Source organism: Mus caroli, unplaced genomic scaffold, assembly GCF_978045245.1.
Source record: "Mus caroli unplaced genomic scaffold, Mus_caroli_1 scaffold_17, whole genome shotgun sequence".
NCBI lineage: Eukaryota > Metazoa > Chordata > Mammalia > Rodentia > Muridae > Mus > Mus caroli.
In genome coordinates, this window is record NW_028227272.1 from 15,288,377 (window position 1) to 15,300,612 (window position 12,236).

General features: G+C 50.6%; 1 protein-coding gene across 1 annotated transcript in view; it reads left to right on the plus strand.

The window, feature by feature from the left end:
- Txnrd2 (thioredoxin reductase 2) overlaps nucleotides 1-12,236 on the plus strand; it is a 52,031-nt gene that overhangs the window by 18,968 nt on the left and 20,827 nt on the right. Inside the window, exons 9-11 of the mRNA XM_021184489.3 lie at nucleotides 8,750-8,769; nucleotides 9,519-9,610; nucleotides 11,036-11,210. Coding sequence (XP_021040148.2) covers nucleotides 8,750-8,769; nucleotides 9,519-9,610; nucleotides 11,036-11,210 — 287 coding nt within the window. The remainder of the gene's footprint in view (nucleotides 1-8,749; nucleotides 8,770-9,518; nucleotides 9,611-11,035; nucleotides 11,211-12,236) is intronic.

Genomic DNA, 12,236 nt, shown 5'->3' on the forward strand with positions numbered 1-12,236 from the left:
CTGACCTTTCTGTCTGTACCAACTGGCTTCTGGAATTACAGGCATGCTCCATCATGCTTGGCTTCTTTTTCCTTAAAAACAACAACAAAACATTTTTTATTGCTTTATTTATGTATACGTAACGCACATACACATACATTTATGGTATGACACACGGGTACAAGTTAGAGAACAACTTCAAAAATCAGTTCTGTCCTTCCACCATGTGGGTTCTGGGTATAGAACTTGGCCTGGGAGCATGTGCCTTTACTTGTGGGCCAGCTGCCTGGCCCTTCCTTCGTTTTTTACAGCTGACACATAACACACCAGCATCTCACACTTTGTTTATCTACTCATCCATGGACAGGCGGTGTGAACTGCATTGCTGTGAAGTGAGTACACGGATGTCTACCTGACTCCTGCTCTCCACTCTCTTGAGCATGGCAGTGGAATTGTTGGCCTGGAAGGGAATTATGCTCTTCAGACTTCCTTCAGTAGTTCAGTACTGGGTTCCCACGGGTGGTGTTCTCACTGGTGGGGTTCCCACTGGTGGGGTTCCCACTGGTGGGGTTCCCACTGGTGGTACACCAGGGTCCATGTTGCTGCACCCTCACATTTGAATAACAGTGATATTAGTTTATATACACCTACTAAGGAAGTCTCTCCTAGAAGCAGAAAAGTGGAGTCCATGGGTCTTTGCTGACAAGCTGACTGTCGCCTGTCCCCTATGCTCTGCTGCTGGCTTCCCCCTCATTCCCATAACATGGGCATTGACAGCATTTTTTTTTTAAGACACAGAATGGAATGTCCCTCTTCTCATTCCCGATGTGTGACGATCACTGTTGCTCGTATCCCTCCTCACACTGAGACTGAGTTCTCAAGTGATGCATGATGACTTCCACTGGATCACTAGACTGTGCTTTGCCTTGTCTGTTCGTCTGTTCGTCTGTTCGTCTGTTTGTTTGTTTGTTTGTTTTTGGAGACAGGGTTTCTCTGTGCAGCTCTTGTTGTCCTGGAACTCACTCTGTAGAGCAGGCTGTTCTCTGACTTCTGAGTGCTAGGATTAAAAGTGTGTGACGTCACCACTACCTAACTTGTGATTTGCCTTTTGTAAAAGATTATTTGTCTGTATGAGTGTTTTGTCTATCTGTCTGTACGTGTGTGTACTACATAGTGCCTGCTACCCATGGAGGTCAGAAGAGGGCATCAGACCCCCCGGAACTGGAGTTATGGGTGATTGATTATAAGGCACTCTGTGGGTGCTGGGAATCCAGCCCAAGTCCCCTGCAGGAGCAACAAGTGCTCTAAAGCACTGAGCCTCACCCCAGCCCCTGCTTTTTGTCTTCTGACTTTTTTGGATATTTATGCATTTACTTAGGGTTTTTGTTTGTTTGTTTGTTGGTTGGTTTTTTGTTTTTTGTTTTTGTTTTTTTTTTTTTTTTTGAGACAGGGTTTCTCTGTGTAGCCCTGGCTGTCCTGGAACTCACTTTGTAGACCAGGCTGGCCTTGAACTCAGAAATCCGCCTGCCTCTGCCTCCCGAGTGCTGGGACTAAAGGCATGCACCACCACTGCCCGGCTGACTTAGGGTTTTTTTTTTAATTACTTTTATTTTTTTAGAGTCCAGTCGTTGCCCCTTTCCCAGTTTTTGTCTGTCTGTCTGTCTGTTTGTTGTTTGTTTTAGACAGCCTCACAATGGAGTCCAGTTGATCTGGAACTCACTATGCTGCCCAGGTTGACCTCAAACCTGTGATTCTTCTGCGTCAGTTTTCCAAGAGTGTAGTGCCACTACCCATGTTTGTCAAATTCTTCTTATTTTAAAAATTTATTTTCAGAGCTGAGGACAAAACTCAGGCCCTTACATACCCTATGGAAATGTTCTACTAAGAGGCTTCCCCACCCAAAGTTTTCATTTTTATGTCAGCAATTAGCATTGTCTTTTAGACCATAATAATTTCTAGGTGTGGAGAGATCTGGACTTGACCCAGGGCTTTGTACCAGGAAACAGGTCCTCTCCTCCTGATCTCCAGCCCCAACCCCTTGTCTGTTTTCCTAGCTTTGTCTGTCTGCTAGGTGGAACACACTTGGATTCCATGGGTCATCTTTTCATGTATTTCTTGGCCTCCTCTGAAATTCAGTGTCTCTATGTGGATAACCCTGTGATCCTTGGCCTTGTATTTGGCTGCTCCCCACCCCCCATCTCTTCTTTATCTTCCAGCTGGTTCAAATATCAGAGATGGCCCTGTATTGCACACCATAAAGATTCTTTGTAACTTATAGATGTACAAATGGTTTCTTTCCCCTTTAGATGTAACCTAAATCTTTCTTTGCTCTTAATGGCTTTTAGATTTATTACATGTTCAGAAGGGCCTGTCCCCCCTCCAGCATGGTTTTTGGTTTGGTTTGGTTTTTAGTCACCTCTGGCTGGATGTTTTTTTAATGTTTGGGGCCTGGTTGTCCTTGCCCATGGAGTTGAATTGCTGCAGTGCCTGCATAACCCGCTGCCTGTCTGCAAGCAGTGCTGCTGCTCATAGCTGCTAAGCCTGCCTCACTCCCTCTCTTCCCTTTGCTCTGATTTTTTGGGTGCCTCTTACTCTCCTGCCTTCTCATAATGCTCTGTGCTGAACCCTCCATGAGCAACACTAGAGCTGCAACAGTCCTGGAAGCTAGCCCTCCCTGCCTCTCTCCTGTCCTGTCTGGGTCCCTTCCTGGGCTCAAGTTGTTCTGTTTTTGAAGGCCATGTCTGGCCATGTCTCCAAAGGCCAGAATTTTCTGAGTTCTACTCAGGTCCGTTTTGGGGAAGCTGACCCAATGCTATGCAGTAGTGCAGCCCAGCAAGAAAGCACCCCCAGCTCCCAGCTCCAGTAGCCTAGGGGTTCCCCTGTGACTATGCACTGGGGGTGCCGGCTCAGCTGGTAAGATATGGCCACAGATATTTTAGTCAGGAACAAAACTGCAATGTTTATTTTCTTCAGAAAAAAAACATTTAGAGGTTTTCTGTTTTTTTTTTTTAAGCTCCTTCGTGTAGATGGAATCTAGGTATGTTATTGTTTAAGAAAAAAGTGTTTGTGGTGCATCAGTCACCCGTTTAGTTCTGAACATGATTTATGTGAGGAAATGTTTTTTTTTTTTTAAAAAAATTAAGCTGGAGATATATCCCCGTACGATGCTTCTGTGAAAATGCGGCTTTGTCCAGGCTGTTAATGCAAGTTGTAACAGTGCGGCAGGGGAGGCACTGTTTACATGTTACATTCCTCTGTGCAGTCAAAATAAGCCTGGAGGGTCTACAGTAGCATTTCTGTATTTTATCAGCTTGGGCTGGGGCAGAGGGGGAGGCCCTGCTCACACTTGGAGGGGCTGTTTCTGCTAGATTTATTTGCCTTATAAATATCCCCTGTGTTTATTTTAACTCGCCTTTAAAATGGAGCTGAAATTAATATGGATCCCAGGGCTGTCCCTGTGGCCCCAGGGTGCCTTCCAGAGCCGGGTGACACTTTGACACGGCTCATCTAGGAGGCCAGGTCAGCAGCCAAGGGTGCACGGCACCTCTGGGCCTGGGCCTGCCGTGGGCACTATCTGCTGACTGACGTTTGCTGAGGAAGAGCCATCTATATGGTCTAGCCCCAGATCCTCGGTGGGATCTGCAGGACATGCAGAATGTTTCTTTTCTTTTGTTTACCTGGCAGAGGCAGCAGCCAGGACTTATTTTCTAGTACATGTGTATGGGGAGTGGGGATTACCACCACCTAGTCATGAGGAAGCTGAACTCAGCATGGTGACTATCTATACCTGTCTGGGCTCCCAGGATTACCTCCCACTGCCTTTGTCCCTGAGCATCAAATGACGGGTCCCTTTCCTCCGTAGATGACGCCTGGGTCTCAGAGAACCCAGGGCTGGCCAGATGGCAGAGATGAGGCACTTATGTCTGAGTCCTGTCTATAGGAGACATGGTTAAGTGATAACCTTCACCCTGCAGCTGGGTGCTGGCCAAGCTGGCCACACCTGTCAGCTGATAGAGCACCTGGCTAGAACCAGGGTGTTAGTGACTTCATAGTGACAACCCCTGAGCTTGCAGAGGTGGCTTCAGACTCCTTGTCTTATCTTAGAGTGATGAGACTGAGCAGTATGGGGCCAAGGGTAGGACTGCAAGTTGGCACCTGCCCAGTCTTGGTCAATCAGCCACCAGTGTGTGCCCGGCCTGCCTTTTCAGTTGCTCTTTGACTGTCAACATCCAGAACAGGTTGGAGGAGAGGGGGCCAGGACACAGGGCCCCTTTGGGGAAAGCTGGTGGTGAGACAATGGGTACTGTGGCGGGCACCACAGCCAGTACGGGTGTGGAAGGTGACTGGTGCCCGGTGGGAAATCTGTCCCACTGATACAGCAAGGCCCTGGCAATGGGAAGATGAAACTGAAAAGATGAGCTTGCTCCTTAACTCTGCTTTAGGGAGGTTGGACTTGGCATTGGGATTCATGGGCTTGAACCAGGTATGTAGTGACAAGGGAGTGGCAAGAGCTAGCCCTGCCTCTAACCCCGAAGCTCAGGCTGTCTTCCTGTACTTCCATACCTCTGGAAAGTCTGCCTCTAACCCTGTAGATCAGGCTGTTTCTCTGCACCCCCACATCCCCAGGAAGCCCCTGTACTCTACTGATTTTCAAGCCTGACTCCCAACTGACCAGGCCCAGCATTGTTTTGTTTTGGTTTGGTTTTTTTTTTTTTTTTTTTTTTTGGTTTTTTGAGACAGGGTTTCTCTGTGTAGCCCTGGCTGTCCTGGAACTCACTCTGTAGTCCAGGTTGGCCTTGAACTCAGAAATCTGCCTGCCTCTGCCTCCCAAGTGCTGGGATTAAAGGCATGTGCCACCACAGCCCAGCTAAGGCCCAGCATTCTAGACCCCTCTTCTGTACTTCTAGATACCCAAACCATGAACCAGGGTTCCAGTCATCCTATTCCACATCCTGTTGCCTCCATCAGGCTGCTCAGTGGGTGCTGTTGCTAGGCTCACTGTTTCTGCTGGTAACCAAGATGGTGAGGGTGCTGCAGCGAGTGAGTGAGCCCTGGCTCAGCGGCTTCTCCCACGCTGGGCCTGAGACCCAGGGGCTGATTTGCTGTCCCCAGGTACTTCTTCCTGATGTTCCTTCACACTGCTTCAGGCCCCCAAAAGGCTTACAGTGCTTGGGGCCAACCTCTCCCACTGCTGTTTGTCCCATTCAGAGTGTCCTGGCTACACGCCACACTGCCCATGACTGTCCACTCCCATGTGCCCTTGCCAGCCTGAGGCTTTGTGTCTCTGGGCACTATGAAGCTGAGATAGTGGTTTGTGTTTGGAGACAGGGTCTCTAGTGCAGGCTAGTCTGGAACCTACTGTGCTGCCCAAGACAGCCTCAATGGCATGACGACCCCACCCCATCCCGTCTCACTTTCCCGCGTGCTATGACTACACGTGTGAGTCAGCATGCTCCACTAGAGTGTTTTTATAGTAGGCTGATTTAATGCTGTCATCAGAGTTGGTCATGGAAGTAGCTCTGCTCTGACCCTCATAAAGTCAGGAAGCTGGCCAAGGTATTGTGTCCATTTTTCTCCCATCCTAAGCACAGGAGACAGGAAGGCACATTTTATCTAGAAGAGCCACTTAGAGTCATGGCTGCATAGTATTCTCATTTTCTGCTTGGCTTGTTTCTATTTCGTGTGAGGAGTCCGGTGTAGCAGAAGGTAGAGCGACTATTAGCCTAGGACTTGATTCTCAGCTTTTCTGCTTGTTTGCCTGTGTGGGGCAAGGGCCTTGGGTAGCTTCCACTACTCAGGGCTTGCGGGGGAGGGGTAGACCCCCAAGGGTTGGGTGCTGCTGGCAGGTCGTGTCAAGGCAGATCTGGAGCCCGCTCCACCAGGATGCAGGATTGTGGCATCTCCTCTCAAGTGCTGCTTTTGTGGAGTGACTGGAGCTCCGCAGGTTTGACTGGCACTTCCTGGACTGGTAGTACTTCCAAGGAGCCAGGTGCTCTTGTGAGACTGTCACTTGTGTGGGTGTGCCTCCTGGAGAGAAGATTAGGGTCCTGCAGGCTGAGAGGCAGACTGTAAGCCTAGCTTCACAGGTCTGTGTTAATGCCCTTGTGTCTGCTTCCTCCTGCTTTCAATTCTGACAAGCAAGCCACCCTGTGATTAGACTAATCTCATGGTAGTCATGCATCCATGGAGAATGCTGGCACTAAGAGACACAGAGACACCACACACACACACACACACACACACACACGCAGATGGGGTTCAAGGCTGCCAGGGTGTAGGATAGTGACTGCTGATTAAGCAAAGATCTGGGCTCTGGTTTTTAAATGTAGTGTTAAGTCCCAGGCTTCTAAACCACCTTCCAGACTGCCACCTCTGCTGCCTCCCAGGCTGCAGCTGCACTGGTCACTGTGCCTTTGTAGCTGGTCCTGGATGAGCATGGCAGTAGAAGCCACCTGCAGCTGCCAGCCTCTCTTAGGGCACTGACTTAGATCTGGAAGCTTCACAGTTTGTCTCTGCTTTTGTTTCAGTGTCTTTTTTTTTTTTTTAAAGACAAGGTCCAGGCTGGCTTCACACTCACTGTGTAGCTCACGTTGGCCTTGAGTTTATGATCCTCCTACCTCATTTCCCGAGTGCTGGGATTATTGACATATGTGGCCATTCCTAGATCTTCAGTCCTCCAAGTTCTTGTGTTCATCTTTCAAAGAATAAACATTCCCATTAACTGGTCAATTAGAGGGAGAGGCGGGGTAAGAAAACCAATGCTGACTGTCATCATAGTTCATAAAACAAATGGCCCAAGGTCACTGTCCATTCAACCACGATGCCAGCTTTCGTAGAGATCTCAGTGCACACTCTCAAGACTCCCCCACCCCCAGGAATGTGCCTGCCTGTGGGTGTCTGCCTTTCCTGTGTGTGCTCTGGAGTTGGCAATTTGGACTTGGTAGCCTGAGGGCTGGGGGCACCTGGGAAATGGTACCCCACCTCCTGCTATGGGGCCACCTCAGGAGGAGGTCCGTGGTGCTCATGGCGCTGTGCTAGAACAGATGGTGATCCCTGGCTGCCCGCCCACCCATCTCCTACACCCAGCCTGCTCCGTGGGAGGCTGGGAGGCACACGTGGACTGCAGAAACAGAAGAATCGGATCCAGGAGTCTGCTTGCTTCATGCTCAGCCATGTGGTAGGAGGGCCTAGAAATGGGGTTGGGGGCTACAGCTGGCTTGGGGAGAGTCTGACGGGAGTTTGAGATGATAGAGAGGCCCAGTCATCAACAGAAGGGCTGCACTGATGTTGCCCCACTGGGTCAGGATAGTTTGTTGGGAGGTGTGAGCTGGGCACTGCTCTTTAAGGAGTTGAGAGCAGAGGCACTGCTTGTTCGATGCCCACAGACTTTCTTACCATCTTACTACAGGTGAGGCAGGATGATCAAAGCAGCTCAATTCTGTTTGCAGCTCAAGTAACTCATAGTTTCCTATCTTAAGTGGCTCAGAGCTCTCACTGTATACATCAGATGCAAAAGTGTTAGGCTTTATACTTCAGAAAGCATCTCTCCTGTGTGGGCGTGTGCATGGGGTGTTTCCAGGGGCCTGGAAAGCACCTCTGTTCTCCCGGCCTGCTGGGGATCCCAGGATCCCCTGTCCATAGTCATAACATGCTGAGTGGGGTTATATGACCAGCTGGGCCCATCTTGTACTTAGCCAGTAAGTGTGGTTCTGTCCCCAGCTTCTGTGCAGAGCCGCATGCCAGATGGTTCCCGCAGGGCACCTGCACAAGTATTCTGAGGGATCCGCCGCTTTTTGAAATGGAATTATATCATTAGTACTTGCCAGGATTAGTACTGACATCAGGCTTATCCATCCTTACATCACCTGCTCTTGTTCAAAGACTGAAGGGGTGATCTGACGAGCCCACCCACGTGCAGCCGCCCTGGCTGCGAATCCTCTTTTCCCCAGTCCTTTTGCATGAGTGTGCACATATGTGCCTGTGTGTTTGCATGGGTGTGCATATGAGAGGATGTGGGCAGGTGTGTGTGACTACCTGTCTGTGCCAGTGTGTTTATAATGTGTATGTGCATGCAAAGGGCTTTTCATGTTTCCATGTTCCTGTATGTGTACACATATGTGCACGTGTGTGTGAATGCATGTATATGTATGTGGAGTATGGAGCTGGCCATGAGAGCATTAAAATGACTGTTTCTGGTGGGTCATAGTGTCATGTCCTGGCTCTGGCAGGGAGGCAGGGGAATGATCTCTCAGCCTTGGGCCCACGTGTTGTGGGGTTGAGCAGGTAGTCATGGGCCCTGGTCATAGCTGCTGCTTCCCATAAATCACTGTCCCCATTCTGTCCCTCTTGGTGTCCTGGGACATCCCTGCTTCCATCCTGGCTCAAGAGGTTCTGAGGAGCCTAAGACAAGGCTCACCTCTGGTCAGAAAGAGACTCTGCTTCTGAGGGACATCTCTCAACATGTCCCCTGGGGCCTGGAGCTGCCTGGGCTTCTCCCATGCCAGGTGTTACTTATCACTGCCCATGCACCTTCAGCACCAGGCAATTTGCTGGTCCAGTCTCACTGTTTGTCGTGTTGTATTTCACAGTTGTAGCTGTTGGGAAGTGGGTTCTGTACTCTGTATCACCTGTTAGAACAGTCTGCTTCCACTCTCATTGGCTTATGAGTACCTGGTGGGAAGGCTATGGGACTCGTCTTTGTCCCAGCTATGGAACAACAGCCTGTGGCTTCGCTGGTACTTAGTGTGCTCTCTGCTGGTTTTCTCTGCAGGTTGGTGGTTGGAGCCAGCTGTATCCTTTTCCAAAGTGCAGATGGCCATCTTCAGGAAGGATGCTTAGCCCCTTTCCCATCCTCCCTCCCAAAAGATACTTTGTTTTCCTGTGTGGGGACTCAGCTGGACCTGTTGGGAGGGGTTTGGGCCCAGGGAACTGTTTGAGGCTGACCTTTGAAGGCTACCACTTCCTGAGCCTCAACGCTAAGCCGGCTGGGGCAGCTGGAGAGGGCTGTGAGGCAGTCAGGAAGGCTGTGATGAGCATCTCCCTGGAGAGCAGCCCTGATCTGACCTCATTCCTGTGGGAGAAGCAGTCAGATCAGGAAGGGTCAAGAGGGGAACCCTGAGGGGCTTGGGGTCAGGACAGGATGTGGGAGGGAAGATGAAAGCCGCAAGCTGGACATAGGAGCACAGGCCATGGTAGTGCTCCCTGGCTCTACCCACAAGGCTTTTCTCCCTGGGACTGGCCAGCAGCTCTCCACTCAATCCCCACCCTCTCTCCTGGAGGCTGAGATGAAACACCAGAGCCAGATGGAATCCCATGGAGGCATAACGGGTCAGATAGGTGCTGTTGGGAGAGCTTGAAGCTGGGGCTGGCAGCTTTATGCACTTGAGACTTGGGGTTAGGGAAACTCTGTAGCTTTCACCAGAGGCCCCTTCTGGTACTGAGCAGACACATGGGACCCTGGGCTGTTAGAGCAGGGGCCAGGGTCTTTTGCCCCTCTGCTCTCTCTCAGTCGGTTAGTATGCTTTAGCCTGCTGCTGAAGATGTGGCCCTGGAGTGTGCTGGCTTCCTCACTGGAATTGGACTGGATACCACTGTCATGATGCGCAGCATCCCTCTCCGAGGCTTTGACCAGGTAGTGCCCAGGAGCCCCTACTCCTCTCCTGCCTGGGCTCTGCTTCTTCTCCCATGAGGCCATACTCTTGTTTGGCTACCTTACCCTGCCCCAAGCAGGTGCAGGTATGGCCTTGGGGAGCGGCCTAGATCCTCAGAAACAACTCCTTAAAAGCCAGGCATCTTGGCACCAGCCTCTACTCCTGGCACTTGAGAGGCTGAGGCAGAGAGATCATCTGAGGCCAAGAGTGGAGGCCAACCTGAGCAGCACTTCAAGCCCCATCCCCACAAATAAGCCATTCGTTAAAACTAAGTTTGAGGTTATCACTGAGATGTCAAGTATTCTGTGTCCTCTACCAACGATAGTTCAGTTCCCAGTCATGTTAAACTCTGGTCACAGAAGCCTAGAAAGTCACCTGAGGATAGAGTGAACTGGAACCATGGTCTCATACCTCCTGGACTCATCACCCTACTCCACTGAGCGTGCAGCTTCGTCCCAAAGCTGTGCCACCACAGCTGAGGGGGTACATACAAAGCCCTCTACAGGGACACAACATCTGGAGAGTCTCTGAGTAGCCTGCTGCCAGAGATATGTTGGCAGTCGACAGGGTGCAGATGTAAAGGGGCCTCTTGAGAGGAGGGCTGCAGTCTCAGGCCGCATGGTAACAGACCCACTGGGCACTGGATAGCACCGTAATTCCCCTTAGAGGCCTCCGTGTCTGAGTCCATCAGGCATCTGCTGGCATGTCGAGTGCTAGGCAGCTAATGTGCCAGGTCCTTTGTTTGGACAAATTGAGATGTGGTCCCTGATATAAGGGGCTACATGTAGTCCAGCATGAACCACCTTGTGAGGCAGATGCCACAGGATCTAAGTGGTGATTGCTATGCCCTTTAAGAAGCTGTGTCTAGTCACTACTGTTGGCCTGGGAACTGGCCTCGGCTGCAGCTAGGCTGGGGAGACATGAGGCCCCTGGGCAAGGAGGTGGTTGCAACACCTTTGCCAACCCCCAGTCTGGGCCTGTACTGTTGTCTCTGCATTTCTTGGGAGTCAGTCTTCTGACAGTCCCTCCACCTCCAGCTTCCTGATGACGGTGAGTGGGTGTCTGTGACAGTCTGTGGGGACTGGGTAGGGAGTGGAAAGCCGTCTAGATGAAGTGAGGCATGATCCCATGGGATCTGGATCCCGTGACCCAGAGAGGAGGCTGAAGGCTGAGTACATCCTCACAGTGCTCTTAGGGTCTGAGCCTGGGAGCCAGGAGGTAGCTGATAGCTCCTCTGACTTGGCAAGGGGACCCAGAGGTGGGGGTAGTGGGCACCCCGCCTTCTTCTCTGGGAGAACCCTTTTGGGACCCCACCAAGGCATGGAGAGCAAGGCGGAGGTTGGGGCTTCTCAGTGCCTGGTGCTAGTAGTGACCTAACCCTCGTGGTGTCTCTTTGTGCTTTCCAGCAAATGTCATCTTTGGTCACAGAGCACATGGAGTCTCATGGCACCCAGTTCCTGAAAGGCTGTGTCCCCTCCCTCATCAAAAAACTCCCAACTAACCAACTGCAGGTCACTTGGGAGGATCATGCTTCTGGCAAGGAGGACACAGGCACCTTTGATACTGTCCTGTGGGCCATAGGTAAGGATGCGGCGAGCCACACGAACACTGTCTCTAGCTCAACCATATTTCCCTGGAAGAAGGGTCTTCGCCTTCCTTCCCATCACCTCCTGGATCCTCCATTCTGCTGGCTCCTAAGCAGGTTGGCCACTGCCTGGTACACCTTGCCAGTCACTGTGGAAGCTTAGGGACAGACTGTCCACACCTGGCTGTCCCAGACACACTGTCCTTCTAGTTCTTTTCCCATTGCCATATGATATTCTGGAAATGCAAATCACAGAAGAGATTTGTTGGTGCTGTCATCTAGCAAAGGTATGTGAGGCCTTCCACAACCCTTCACAGATTGTTTCTAAGGCTTCAGGATAAAACCTAGAGATTCCCTCTAGGGCTTAAACCTTGATAGATTTATCTTTAAGGAATTAGATGTTTGCTTTATTAACACTGTAAATTCAAGCTAGATTTTGTTTCTTTACTTTGGGTCAGTGCCTCACATAGCCCAAGATAACCTCATGTTCCATAGGCATCCAAGGATAAACTTGAACTCCTGATCATCCCGTCTCTGCTTCCCAAGTCCTGGGATTATAGGTGTGCACCACCACATCTGATTTAAGCCAGTTGGTTTTCTCATAAAAGTGATACGTAGAGAGATGCAGAGACTACTGGTTGGTAAAGTGCTTCATGCTTAAGCATGAGTTTGCCCCCCCAGAACCCAAAATAAAAAGCTGCATTTGGTGGAACCTGCTTGTAATTCCAGAGCTGAGGAAGCAGAAGCAGGTGGGTCCTTGGGGCTTGCCGGCTAGGCAGCCTCATCTATTCAGTGAGCTCCAACCATGCCTCAGAGAACAAGGTGGGCAGCCTGGGAGGAATGACACCTGCAGTGGACATCTGGCCTTCACACGTACACGTATGCATACCTGCATGTGAGTGCACACACACACACACACACACACACACACACAAAGGCATACCTGCACACATGCATACATATCTGCACACACACATGCATGCATGCATATCTGCACACACATATGCACATGCATGCATGCA